General features: G+C 46.9%; 1 protein-coding gene across 2 annotated transcripts in view; it reads right to left on the reverse strand.

The window, feature by feature from the left end:
* The window catches only part of C1S (complement C1s), a 66,443-nt gene that overhangs the window by 41,079 nt on the left and 10,150 nt on the right, over positions 1 to 15,214 (reverse strand). The window contains exons 2-3 of one of the 2 annotated variants that reach the window (XM_073595440.1): positions 9,781 to 9,988; positions 6,575 to 6,749 (exon numbers count right to left, since the gene is read on the reverse strand). In XM_073595440.1, coding sequence (XP_073451541.1) covers positions 6,575 to 6,749; positions 9,781 to 9,988 — 383 coding nt within the window. Of the gene's footprint in view, positions 1 to 6,574; positions 6,750 to 9,780; positions 9,992 to 15,214 lie in introns of both variants that reach the window. The other variant, XM_073595439.1, reaches the window with a different exon arrangement.

Genomic DNA, 15,214 nt, shown 5'->3' on the forward strand with positions numbered 1-15,214 from the left:
GACAGCACCTGAGTTATATATATGAGTGTCACAGCAAAGGGTCTGAATACTTAGGACCATGTGATATTTCAGGTTTTCTTTTTTTAAAAATCTGCAAAAATGTTAACAATTCTGTGTTTTTCTGTCAATATGGGGGGCTGTGTGTACAATATGGGGGGCTGTGTGTACAATATGGGGTGCTGTGTGTACAATATGGGGTGCTGTGTGTACAATATGGAGTGCTGTGTGTACAATATGGGGTGCTGTGTGTACAATATGGGGGGCTGTGTGTACAATATGGGGGGCTGTGTGTACAATATGAGGTGCTGTGTGTACAATATGGGGTGCTGTGTGTACAATATGAGGTGTTGTGTGTACAATATGGGGGGCTGTGTGTATAATATGGGGTGCTATGTGTATAATATGGGGTGCTGTGTGTACAATATGGGGTGCTGTGTGTACAATATGGAGTGCTGTGTGTACAATATGGGGTGCTGTGTGTACAATATGGGGGGCTGTGTGTACAATATGGGGGGCTGTGTGTACAATATGAGGTGCTGTGTGTACAATATGGGGTGCTGTGTGTACAATATGAGGTGCTGTGTGTACAATATGGGGGGCTGTGTGTATAATATGGGGTGCTATGTGTATAATATGGGGTGCTGTGTGTACAATATGGGGTGCTGTGTGTACAATATGGGGTGCTGTGTGTACAATATGAGGTGCTGTGTGTACAATATGGGGGGCTGTGTGTACAATATGGGGTGCTGTGTGTACAATATGGGGTGCTGTGTGTACAATATGGGGGGCTGTGTGTACAATATGGGGGGCTGTGTGTACAATATGGGGTGCTGTGTGTACAATATGAGGTGCTGTGTGTACAATATGGGGGGGCTGTGTGTACAATATGGGGGGCTGTGTGTACAATATGGGGAGCTGTGTGTACAATATGGGGTGCTGTGTGTATTATATGGGGTGCTGTGTGTACAATATGGGGTGCTGTGTGTACAATATGGGGTGCTGTGTGTACAATATGGGGTGATGTGTGTACAATATGGGGCGCTGTGTGTACAATATGGGGAGCTGTGTGTACAATATGGGGGGCTGTGTGTACAATATGGGGAGCTGTGTGTACAATATGGGGAGCTGTGTGTACAATATGGGGTGCTGTGTGTACAATATGGGGAGCTGTGTGTACAATATGGGGGGCTGTGTGTACAATATGGGGAGCTGTGTGTACAATATGGGGAGCTGTGTGTACAATATGGGGAGCTGTGTGTACAATATGGGGGGCTGTGTGTACAATATGGGGAGCTGTGTGTACAATATGGGGGGCTGTGTGTACAATATGGGGAGCTGTGTGTACAATATGGGGGGCTGTGTGTACAATATGGGGTGCTGTGTGTACAATATGGGGGGCTGTGTGTACAATATGGGGGGCTGTGTGTACAATATGGGGTGCTGTGTGTACAATATGGGGTGCTGGGTGTATAATATGGGGGGCTGTGTGTACAATATGGGGTGCTGTGTGTACAATATGGAGTGCTGTGTGTACAATATGGGGGCTGTGTGTACAATATGGGGGGCTGTGTGTACAATATGAGGTGCTGTGTGTACAATATGGGGTGCTGTGTGTACAATATGGGGGGCTGTGTGTATAATATGGGGGGCTGTGTGTACAATATGGGGTGCTGTGTGTACAATATGGAGTGCTGTGTGTACAATATGGGGTGCTGTGTGTACAATATGGGGGGCTGTGTGTACAATATGGGGTGCTGTGTGTACAATATGGGGGGCTGTGTGTACAATATGGGGGGCTGTGTGTATAATATGGGGGGCTGTGTGTACAATATGGGGTGCTGTGTGTACAATATGGAGTGCTGTGTGTACAATATGGGGTGCTGTGTGTACAATATGGGGGGCTGTGTGTACAATATGGGGGGCTGTGTGTACAATATGAGGTGCTGTGTGTACAATATGGGGTGCTGTGTGTACAATATGAGGTGTTGTGTGTACAATATGGGGGGCTGTGTGTATAATATGGGGTGCTATGTGTATAATATGGGGTGCTGTGTGTACAATATGGGGTGCTGTGTGTACAATATGGGGTGCTGTGTGTACAATATGAGGTGCTGTGTGTACAATATGGGGGGCTGTGTGTACAATATGGGGTGCTGTGTGTACAATATGGGGTGCTGTGTGTACAATATGGGGGGCTGTGTGTACAATATGGGGGGCTGTGTGTACAATATGGGGTGCTGTGTGTACAATATGGGGTGCTGTGTGTACAATATGAGGTGCTGTGTGTACAATATGGGGGGCTGTGTGTACAATATGGGGGGGCTGTGTGTACAATATGGGGGGCTGTGTGTACAATATGGGGAGCTGTGTGTACAATATGGGGTGCTGTGTGTATTATATGGGGTGCTGTGTGTACAATATGGGGTGCTGTGTGTACAATATGGGGTGCTGTGTGTACAATATGGGGTGATGTGTGTACAATATGGGGCGCTGTGTGTACAATATGGGGAGCTGTGTGTACAATATGGGGGGCTGTGTGTACAATATGGGGAGCTGTGTGTACAATATGGGGAGCTGTGTGTACAATATGGGGTGCTGTGTGTACAATATGGGGAGCTGTGTGTACAATATGGGGGGCTGTGTGTACAATATGGGGAGCTGTGTGTACAATATGGGGAGCTGTGTGTACAATATGGGGAGCTGTGTGTACAATATGGGGGGCTGTGTGTACAATATGGGGTGCTGTGTGTACAATATGGGGGGCTGTGTGTACAATATGGGGTGATGTGTGTACAATATGGGGGGCTGTGTGTACAATATGAGGTGCTGTGTGTACAATATGGGGTGCTGTGTGTACAATATGGAGTGCTGTGTGTACAATATGGGGTGCTGTGTGTACAATATGGGGTGCTGTGTGTACAATATGAGGTGCTGTGTGTACAATATGGGGTGCTGTGTGTACAATATGAGGTGCTGTGTGTACAATATGGGGTGCTGTGTGTACAATATGGAGTGCTGTGTGTACAATATGGGGTGCTGTGTGTACAATATGGGGTGCTGTGTGTACAATATGAGGTGCTGTGTGTACAATATGGAGTGCTGTGTGTACAATATGGGGTGCTGTGTGTACAATATGAGGTGCTGTGTGTACAATATGAGGCGCTGTGTGTACATCAATGGGGAAAAAAATGAACTTAAATGATTTTAGCAAATGGCTGCAATATAACAAAGAGTGAAAAATTTAAGGGGGTCTGAATACTTTCCGTCCCCACTGTGTATATATTCCTCAACGAATAAAAAGAAAACAAAGTACCGGACTGTTCTCTGACTCTGGAGAGACTGCAAACATTTTTTGTGCCTGGCTGGGCAGGGTGGGGGATCCCAGTTACTTGTGGCCCCTTAAGGGGGTGAGCCAAATCTCTTAAGCAAAGGAAGGGAGAAGGCCACCCTTGGAATGCTATTTCGACAAATTATTCAGCTTTTGTTATGCTGTTCTGTATCTGACCTCCTACTAGGCCAGTTACAGCCAAACTTTTGATGGGACCCAAGGGCGTTCTCTCTCTCTCTCTCTGTGTGACACCGTCCAATGTCAATGGAGACGGGTAATTCATTTATTTACATGAACTATGACTAAATCAGGGATGGGTAGCAGGAGAGCTGTCAGCATAGTCAGTGCACTACTGGGGGCCGCTGCTGTGGATTGAGGTTGTCAGAGAAGAGCAACAGTGCAATGAATTAACTTTAAAATGTACTCAACTGAGTCCGGCGCATGGCGCTCCTCCCCCTGTCACACGGCGTGACGTTTGTGGACCATCCCGCGGCTGGCGTATTTATGGGCGTCCTCCGGGTGGTCCCGGCACTCGAGGCTCCCCACACACTGGACTCCACGTTGTTTGGCTATTCCCTTCACTTGGGTTCCTCATCTTCACGAGATATTATTGCAAGACTTATCACCACCATTCACCATTGTGGCTTTCCACCCTCACTATCCATGGCTTCACCCCTTTGTCACTACCCCCTTCACCCCACACCATTGGCAACCCTCTGACTGTCCGGTTCCCCCTTAGCACGGGACTTTTGCCTTTCACTCTTAACCCCCTTCCAATCCCCCCCCCACACCTCCTTCCGCTCAATATCCATTACTTCTTCCACAGAAATGCCTCGTGTTCCATGCCTGCCCTGGTTATTGCCCCCACCGCCCCCTCGGGGCTGTCCGCCTCAGCTCCCGGTTGCAGGTGCCCTCGGATTGCTTGCGGTGCTCCACTACCACACCATCAATACACCAAGCCTCAGTAAGTAAGGCCTGGTTATGGAGGTTTCTATACTCTACCCCTAACCTTGTCTTTCCATATATTCTATGTTTCTCCTCCCATTCTTATAATAAGCTATTTACAGATACCACACGTGCTTTCTCCTGACGAGTGGCATTAAAGCCACGAAACGCGTAGAGCTACCGGGTTCTGTGTCTTTACCAATCTTACCCAGATCTTTTCAAGTTACTATGCAGTACTCACCCCCCACAGGTCCAGCAAGGCCATAGGTCCTGCAGGCAAAACTCTTGAATTATTGTTCTATACTACATAGTTACATAGAAGGTGAGGTTGAAAAAAGACACAAGTCCATCAAGTCCAACCCATGTGTGTGATTATATGTCAGTATTACATTGTATATCCCTGTATGTTGTGGTCATTCAGGTGATTATCTAACAGTTTCTTGAAACTATCGATGCCCCCCGTTGCGACCACCGCCTGTGGAAGGGAATTCCACATCCTTGCCGCTCTTACAGTAAAGAACCCTCTACGTAGTTTAAGGTTAAACCTCTTTTCTTCTAATTTTAATGAGTGGCCACAAGTCTTGTTAAACTCCCTTCCGCGAAAAAGTTTTCTCCCTATTGTGGGGTCACCAGTCCGGTATTTGTATATTGGAATCATATCCCCTCTCAAGCGTCTCTTCTCCAGAGAGAATAAGTTCAGAGCTCACAACCTTTCCTCATAACTAAGATCCTCCAGACCCTTTATTAGCTTTGTTGCCCTTCTTTGTACTCGCTCCATTTCCAGTACATCCTTCCTGAGGACTGGTGCCCAGAACTGGACAGCATACTCCAGGTGCGGCCGGACCAGAGTCTTGTAGAGTGGGAGAATTATCGTTTTATCTCTGGAGTTGATCTGGAAGGCCCGTAGACGTGGTGTATCTGGATTTTGCAAAAGCATTTGACACAGTTCCCTATAAACGTTTACTGTACAAAGTAAGGTCCGTTGGCATGGACCATAGGGTGAGTACATGGATTGAAAACTGGCTACAAGGGCGTGTTCAGAGGGTGGTGATAAATGGGGAGTACTCAGAATGGTCAGGGGTGGGTAGTGGGGTTCCCCAGGGTTCTGTGCTGGGACCAATCCTATTTAATTTGTTCATAAACGATCTGGAGGATGGGATAAACAGTTCAATCTCTGTATTTGCAGACGATACTAAGCTAAGCAGAGCAATAACTTTTCCGCAGGATGTGGAAATCTTGCAAAAAGACCTGAACAAATGAATGGGGGAGGGGCGACTACATGGCAAATGAGGTTCAATGTAGAAAAATGTAAAATAATGCATTTGGGTGGGAAAAATCTGAATGCAATCTATAGACTGGGGGGAGCACCTCTGGGGGAATCTAGGATGGAAAAGGACCTGGGGGTCCTAGTAGATGATAGGCTCAGCAATGACATGCAATGCCAAGCTGCTGCTAACAAAGCAAACAGAATATTGGCATTAAAAAGGGGATCAGCTCCAGAGATAAAACAATAATTCTCCCGCTCTACAAGACTCTGGTCCGGCCGCACCTGGAGTATGCTGTCCAGTTCTGAGCACCAGTCCTCAGGAAGGATGTACTGGAAATGGAGCGAGTACAAAGAAGGGCAACAAAGCTAATAAAGGGTCTGGAGGATCTTAGTTATGAGGAAAGGTTGTGAGCTCTAAACTTATTCTCTCTGGAGAAGAGACGCTTGAGAGGGGATATGATTTCAATGTATAAATACCGGACTGGTGACCCTACAATATATAAGTACCGGACTGGTGGCCCCACAATATATAAATACCGGACTGGTGACCCCACAATATACAAATACCGGACTGGTGACCCCACAATATACAAATACCGGACTGGTGACCCCACAATAGGGATAAAACTTTTTAGCGGAGGGGAGTTTAACAAGACTCGTGGCCACTCATTAAAATTAGAAGAAAAGAGGTTTAACCTTAAACTATGTAGAGGGTTCTTTACTGTAAGAGCGGCAAAGATGTGGAATTCCCTTCCACAGGCGGTGGTCTTAGCGGGGGGGCATCGATAGTTTCAAGAAACTATTAGATAAGCACCTGAATGACGCAACATACAGGGATATACAATGTAATACTGACACATAATAACACACATAGGTTGGACTTGTGCCTTTTTTGACCTCACCTTCTATGTAAATGTCTGCATTTAAGCAAAAGTTAAATGGTTCCAGAAATGATTCTCCCATGGTGGCACGTTGGTCACCATATCTTCTACTGGGTAGAGCACAGGTAAGACAAAGACGTGTTACATACATACCGACTGCTATGTAGTAGGCGGAGAATCCTGTGTATTGCTCCTGGTTGGAGAAGTCAGATGTAAAGAGCAGTTTTAGTGTGTTGGAGGGGTAGTAGGCTTCTTTTATGGGGTGTCCTGGGACTCCACCCAAATTGCGTCCACATAACGTGTCCTGCACGGCACCTCCGATTACTACCTGGACCAGAAAGAGACCCGTTACACCAATGATACAGGTAAACCTAAACACTCCTCGAAATTACCACTTGTATGAAGATAAACACATCCACAGACAAAGAAAGAGAGAGAGAGGGGGAACATCCACCAACAGAACATCTGTGTACCCCAAATACCCTACGGGAGCTTCTCATAGTCCTCCTATCTGCTTGAAGGGCAAAACTAGTTTTGCTACAGAATTTAACATATTTATTATTATTAATAATATGTAGTAATTCATATATTTAAAACACAAACTATTTTCATACAAAAGAGAACATTTTTCCATTTAGGGTAAAATACCGAGCTCAGTGGGTAGCCTATCTCCTTACTCAATAACCTCCATATTCATTTGGTGGAGCCCAGGGAACCACCTGGTACTTCCAGGATTTGGAAGCATGTATGTTTCCCTTCTTCCTCCCACAATGATATGCGGATGCCTAAGCAGCCTATCATCACATGGGGGCGATGGGACAGGAGCGGGATGTATAATTATCCCTGTGTAATTATAGTGTCCCATCGTTGGTAAGCGTTTGACCCAAAGCCACCAAAGAAGTTCCATAAGCACTTTGAAGGGTGTTCTATGAGGTGACAAATGAAAGGCAGCGAGGGAGCAGCCAAGCCATACAGTAAACCACATTTTCAAAAAATGTTGCCAAAATTTGGGTGAAATTTCCTATTTTTCCCTTAGCGGGTTCCTTGTTAGCACTGCAGCATTGAGGTGACAAATGGGAGGCAGTGAGGGAACATCTATACAGTAAACTGAATTGTAAAAAATATTGTCAAAATTTGGTGAAGGTTCATAATCTTTTTCTGTTAACAGGTTCCTTGTTAGTCCATGATTGAGGTGACAAATGGAAGGCAGTGAGGGAGCAGCCATACAGAAAATCTCATATTAAAAAAAAAATTTGGGCAAAATTTGGTAGATTTCGGTGAAGTCTCGTCATCTTTTTCTGTTAGCAGGTTCCTTGTTTGCACATGTGCACTACAGAAGAGCCTCATTGGCTCCTAGTGCCCCCCCCCCTCTCCCTATTTGAGGGCTGCTGATTATAGGAGGAAGATATACAAACAGGTTCAGGTACTTATACTAGCTTCATTCAAAGGATGCATGCAATGGTTTTATATTGAACACATAACTACATATTTTCATATCTGCCTCAAGTTTTATTTTAAGGCAAGCGGTGAACACTTTGTTTTCTGGATAGTTGTTGTGTTAAAACCAAGGGTCTCTAAACTTTCTAAACAAAGGGCCAGTCCTTACTGTCCTTCAGATTGGTAATAGAAAATGTTCTGGTGTCCAGTGGGAGTAAACAATCTTTGGTATCTGTGGAAGGAATAGTGTCCCATCATTGCTATCAGTGGGAGGAATAGTGCCCCATCATTGGTGTCAGTGGGAGGAATAGTGTCCCATCATTGCTATCAGTGGGAGGAATAGTGTCCCATCATTGGTATCAGTGGGAGGAATAGTGTCCCATCATTGGTATCAGTGGGAGGAATAGTGTCCATCATTGGTATCAGTGGGAGGAATAGTGTCCCATCATTGGTATCAGTGGGAGGAATAGTGCCCCATCATTGGTGTCAGTGGGAGGAATAGTGCCCCATTATTGGTATCAGTGGGAGGAATAGTGTCCCATCATTGGTATCAGTGGGAGGAATAGTGTCCCATCATTGGTATCAGTGGGAGGAATAGTGTCCCATCATTGGTATCAGTGGGAGGAATAGTGCCCCATCATTGGTGTCAGTGGGAGGAATAGTGCCCCATTATTGGTATCAGTGGGAGGAATAGTGTCCCATCATTGGTGTCAGTGGGAGGAATAGTGTCCCATCATTGGTATCAGTGGGAGGAATAGTGCCCCATCATTGGTGTCAGTGGGAGGAATAGTGCCCCATTGTTGGTGTCAGTGGGAGGAATAGTGTCCCATCATTGGTATCAGTGGGAGGAATAGTGTCCCATCATTGGTATCAGTGGGAGGAATAGTGCCCCATCATTGGTATCAGTGGGAGGAATAGTGTCCCATCATTGGTATCAGTGGGAGGAATAGTGCCCCATCATTGGTGTCAGTGGGAGGAATAGTGTCCCATCACTGGTATCAGTGGGAGGAATAGTGCCCCATCATTGGTGTCAGTGGGAGGAATAGTGTCCCATCACTGGTATCAGTGGGAGGAATAGTGTCCCATCATTGGTATCAGTGGGAGGAATAGTGCCCCATCACTGGTATCAGTGGGAGGAATAGTGCCCCATCATTGGTGTCAGTGAGCGGAATAGTGCCCCATTGTTGGTGTCAGTGGATGGAATAGGGCCCCATCATTGGTGTCAGTGAGAGGAATAGTGCCCCATCATTGGTATCAGTGGGAGGAATAGTGCCCCATCATTGGTGTCAGTGGGAGGAATAGTGCCCCATCATTGGTGTCAGTGAGAGGAATAGTGTCCCATCATTGGTATCAGTGAGAGGAATAGTGCCCCATCATTGGTATCAGTGGGAGGAATAGTGCCCCATCATTGGTGTCAGTGGGAGGAATAGTGCCCCATCATTGGTGTCAGTGAGAGGAATAGTGTCCCATCATTGGTATCAGTGAGAGGAATAGTGTCCCATCATTGGTGTCAGTGGGGGGAATAGTGCCCCATCATTGGTATCAGTGGGAGGAATAGTGTCCCATCATTGGTATCAGTGGGAGGAATAGTGCCCCATCATTGGTGTCAGTGGGAGGAATAGTGCCCCATCATTGGTATCAGTGGGAGGAATAGTGTCCCATCACTGGTATCAGTGGGAGGAATAGTGCCCCATTGTTGGTATCAGTGGGAGGAATAGTGCCCCATCATTGGTATCAGTGGGAGGAATAGTGCCCCATTGTTGGTATCAGTGGGAGGAATAGGGCCCCAAGCGCAGCATAAGGCAAGCATAGGGCTGCAGTTTGGAGACCTCTGTGCTAAACTATGTTACTTCCTGTCTGGAGTTCCTCTTTAAATCTGTAGGCCTAGAAATGGCGTGCAATGAGCGCAGTACCGTGTTTACCTTCAGGGAGTCGTACTCGCAGCCACCGGAGGGCTCGATGTCCAGGTGAATGAAGTACAGTCGGATGCCGTAGCCCTCAGGCACTTGCACATCCCAGGATTCCTTGGCGTTATCGTGGTAACCTTGGGGGTAATTGGGAGACGTGATCTCCCCAAACATAGGGGGTGAATCCGCACTCACACACCCCAGGAGAGCGAGAAGCAGCCACCTGCTAAAATAAAAATAAAATCAGTCTGAATTATCAAAGGATCTGAAATGAAAACTGTCTACATTGCTTTACAGCCATCAGTTGCAAGTCAAGCGTTCATTCCTCCCCAACCAATTCTGCAGTGCAGACCGAAGTCTCGTTAGTTGGTCAGTGTCCAATCAAAACTGATTTTTTAAAGTTTTAGATTGAGTGGGGGAAAAGCTAAAACCTCTGTCAGGTTACTACGATCCGAGTCTCCAGGAGAGATTTCCCAATTCTTCCTGGTGACAACCAGATAGGAAGTGAAATCTTCAGTACCACCACAAACAGAATTATATATATATATATACAGTATCTCACAAAGGTAAGTACACCCCTCACATTTGTGTAAATCTTTTTTTCTATCTTTTCATGTGACAACACTGAAGAAATGACACTTGTCTACAATGTAAAGTAGTGAGTGTACAGCTTGTATAACAGTGTAAATTTGCTGTCCCCTCAAAATAACTCAACACACAGCCATTAATGTCTAAACCGCTGGCAACAAAAGTCAGTACACCCCTAAGTGAAAATCTCCAAATTGGGCCCAAAGTGTCAATATTTTGTGTGGCCACCATTATTTTCCAGCACTGCCTTAACCCTCTTGGGCATGGAGGTCACCAGAGCTTCACAGGTTGTCACTGGAGTCCTCTTCCCCGCCTCCATGATGACATCACGGAGCTGGTGGATGTTAGAGACCTTGCGCTCCTCCACCTTCCGTTTGAGGATGTCCCACAGATGATCAATAGGGTTTAGGTCTGGAGACATGCTTGGCCAGTCCATCACCTTTACCCTCAGATTCTTTAGCCAGACAGTGGTGGTCTTGGAGGTGTGTTTGGGGTGGTTATCATGTTGGAATACTGCCCTGCGGTCCAGTCTCTGAAGGGAGGGGATCATGCTCTGCTTCACTATATCACAGTACATGTTGGCATTCATGGTCCCCTCAATGATCTGTAGCCCCCCAGTGCCAGCAGCACTCATGCAGCCCCAGACCATGACACTCCCACCACCATGCTTGACTGTAGACAAGACACACTTGTCTTTGTCCTCCTCACCTGGTTGCCCCCACACACGCTTGTCACCATCTGAACCAAATAAGATTATCTTGGTCTCATCAGACCACAGGACATGGTTCCAGTAATCCATGTCCTTAGTCTGCTTGTCTTCAGCAAACTGTTTGTGGACTTTCTTGTGCATCATCTTTAGAAGAGGGTTCCTTCTGGGATGACTGCCATGCAGACCAATTTGATGCAGTGTGCGGCGTATGGTCTGAGCACTGACAGGCTGACCCCCCACCCCTACAACCTCTGCAGCAATGCTGGCAGCACTCATACGTCTATTTCCCAAAGACAACCTCTGGATATGACGCTGAGCACGTGACCTCAACTTATTTGGTGGACCATGGCGAGGCCTGTTCTGAGGGGAACCTGTCCTGTTATACCGCTGTATGGTCTTGGCCACCGTGCTGCAGCTCAGTTTCAGGGTCTTGGCAATCTTCTTATAGCCTAGGCCACTGATGGCGAAGCTTGGCACCCCAGATGTTTTGAAACTACATTTCCCATGATGCTCAACTACACTGCAGAGTGCATGAGCATCATGGGAAATGTAGTTCCAAAATATCTGGGGTGCCAAGGTTTGCCATTACTGGCCTAGGCCATCTTTATGTAGAGCAACATTTCTTTTTTTTTTTCAGATCCTCAGAGAGTTCTTTGCCATGAGGTGCCATGTTGTACTTCCAGTGACCAGTATGAGAGAGTGAGAGCGATAACACCAAATTTAACACACCTGCTCCCCATTCACACCTGAGACCTTGTAACACTAACAAGTCACATGACACCGGGGAGGGAAAATGGCTAATTGGGCCCAATTTGGAGATTTTCACTTAGGGGTGTACTGACTTTTGTTGCCAGCGGTTTAGACATTAATGGCTGTGTGTTGAGTTATTTTGAGGGGACAGTAAATTTACACTGTTATACAAGCTGTACACTCACTACTTTACATTGTAGACAAGTGTCATTTCTTCAGTGTTGTCACATGAAAAGATAGAAGAAAAGATTTACATAAATGTGAGGGGTGTACTTACCTTTGTGAGATACTGTATATATATATATATTTTTTTTAAGTACAGTAGGGTAAACCTAGAACCCCACCCAGCTTGTTTGGCTGTCTGTAATTCTGTTGCAGATTTCTCTCACTTGCTTTCTGGTAAGACCGTTGTCACCAGTGTAGCCCCGTCTGGCAGCCCCTTTAAGCCACCCACCAGAACATCACATTATACGGCAGTTCATTGCTCCCAACCTGCCGGTGATGTGCAGGGAGAGGAGAGCAAAAGGAAGATGTGAATTGGCTGCAGCCACAGCCAAGGACTGGAACCTGCTCCTAGCAAAGAGGATTCTGATTGGCCACTGACATGGCCAGGACCTGAGGACTACCGGAGAACCTGGAAAAATGAGAGTGCTGCAGGAAGTCTGGTGGAGAGACAGCCTGGAGCGTCAGCTCAGGAGTGACTCCGGGTAGAGGGTTGCTAGTGAATAGAAGCCTAGGGACAGTGCTTGGGGCCTCTGTAGCTGCTGTGTATTGTCTGGGACCCCAGGGACAGTGCTTGGGCCTTCTGTAGCTGCTGTGTATTGGCTGGGACCCCAGGGACAGTGCTTGGGCCTTCTGTAGCTGCTGTGTATTGGCTGGGACCCCAGGGACAGTGCTTGGGCCTTCTGTAGCTGCTGTGTATTGGCTGGGACCCCAGGGACATGGTTTGGGGCTTCTGTAGCTGCTGTGTATTGGCTGGGACAGGGACAGTGCTTGGGGCTTCTGTAGCTGCTGTGTATTGGCTGGGACCCCAGGGACAGTGCTTGGGGCCTCTGTAGCTGCTGTGTATTGGCTGGGACCCCAGGGACAGTGCTTGGGGCTTCTGTAGCTGCTGTGTATTGGCTGGGACCACAGGGACAGTGCTTGGGGCCTCTGTAGCTGCTGTGTATTGGCTGGGACCACAGGGACAGGGCTTGGGCCTTCTGTAGCTGCTGTGTATTGGCTGGGACCACAGGGACAGGGCTTGGGCCTTCTGTAGCTGCTGTGTATTGGCTGGGACCCCAGGGACAGTGCTTGGGGCTTCTGTAGCTGCTGTGTATTGGCTGGGACCCCAGGGACAGTGCTTGGGCCTTCTGTAGCTGCTGTGTATTGGCTGGGACCCCAGGGACAGTGCTTGGGGCTTCTGTAGCTGCTGTGTATTGGCTGGGACAGGGACAGTGGTTGGGCTAGGAAAATGTTTGCCCTGTGCTTAGCAGAGGGAGCTGCACATATATGGGAGAGAACTGTTGTGTGCCCTATCTGGACAGGGTGTGCTGAGAGCCTATGGGCACGTGCTGCTGCTGCTGTGGTGCTGAGGATCAAGCTGCAGGGAAGAAGCTGCCGGGGCTGTGCAGAGCTAGGAGCCAAGGGCTGAGCTGTGTTCTGCAGAGAGCTACGGTGGGCAAAACAGGTCAGAGTCAGAAGAAGGGGGGCAGCAAAGAAGGGCAGGTTTGAGAGGGAGTCCCAAAGCCTGGTGGGGCTGCCTTTCACCTGACCTCACCCAGAAGCTGTGGCCTATCTGCAATCCACAACCTTCTTGCACATAAGAGCAGCCAGATAGGAAAAATCCAGATGGCCGGTGTAAGCCTTGGGCTGGTGAGAGGCCTATGGGCCACCCCTGTATGTTAGCTGATTGTGATTGTTATTTTGTGCTACTAGGAGTGGAGTTCTGCTAAAAGAGGGGATTGGATTGTTGTATTCTCCGTGGATTACAAATCTCACAGGCTTCGAAGTGAATGCTCCACTGAGAGAGTTAAAGGGCTCCACCGCCAAAAGGAGAAGCTAAATCCTCCACTGGCCACCGGCTTAGACAAGGACTGAAATTCATATCATTTATAGGGGTTGGCTTAACACATGGCGCTACTACCCGGTAATCAGGGAATTTAAAGGAGTTGGCTCAACACATGGTGGTGCTCCGAGAATTTAAATGAGTTGGCTCAACACGTGGCACCATGGAGAGAATTATAAGTTTGCTCGAGCCATGGTGCCATTCAAAGAATTTAAATGAGTTCACTCAATACATTTAATACACAGTACCCGAGAAGAACTAGGATTCGTTCTTGGCTATTCTCCTATATACTGTGCTGTTACCTGAGAATACTTGTGTCCACGTTGTATAACGTGCTGTCATGGTCTTCATTACTTTTGCTTAACCCAAACTCTCCCGACTTTTGCCTGTTTCAGTAAAGCCAGGGGTCCTTATCCTCACCCACTCTATCCAAAATGAAACGTTTTCTCTGGACACAGACATACCAATAGAGACATATAGACCACCTTTAATATAGACATACTGGCATCCCTTATAGACATATAGGATATCCTTATTAATAGACATATAGGCTGTCCTTATTATAGACTTACCGGCAGCCCATATTACAGACATATAGGTTGATTGATTATAGACATCCTTATTACAGACATATAGGCGGCCCTTATAGACATACCAGCAGCCCTTACAAAAAGCAAAAGTGCCACGTAAACTGCAGTTATCCTTACCAGCCAATCAGACTTCAGCTTTTTAAAAATAAAGCGGTAGGTGGCGCTGCCAAGAGACTAAGTAATATTATAACCAAAGCAACCTTGAAAAAGTACTAAAGTGCACGTGGAAGTGCAAACTGTTACCAAAACTGCAAATGATCCTATCGTGCCAAAAACGTCATCAATAAAATTAAAACGATGAAAATTGTTTTTCAAAACGGCAAATAGTGCTATGTGCCAAAATCTTCATCCATAAACAGAATAAAGTGCTAATAAAAAGAAATGTATATATCATTGGGAGTGCACTAAGAGTTCTCACAGCATTATTCCATCCAATTGCTTAGTTCATGTTCATAGATCAGGTTATTCTAACTAAGCAATTAGTTCGATGGAATAATGCTGTGAGAACTCTTAGTGCACTCCCAATGATCAATTCCCCCCAATCAGCTTTAAATTTGAGCATTTCGGACAACTTATGGGGCTGGCTTAGCGACTCTGCATACTGTATAAAGAGACGTGACGTGTTCCAAGATAGCACAGCTTCTGACGACGTCTGATGACGAAACGCGTATGGCGGAGCTTGGAACGTGATCACCTCACTTCCGGCAACTCCGGTTTCCTGTATCTGGTCTGTGGAGCGCATGCCGTCCCAGATCTGTTGAATTT

This window comes from Aquarana catesbeiana, linkage group LG08 (assembly GCF_042186555.1).
Source record: "Aquarana catesbeiana isolate 2022-GZ linkage group LG08, ASM4218655v1, whole genome shotgun sequence".
NCBI classification, from domain to species: Eukaryota; Metazoa; Chordata; class Amphibia; order Anura; family Ranidae; genus Aquarana; species Aquarana catesbeiana.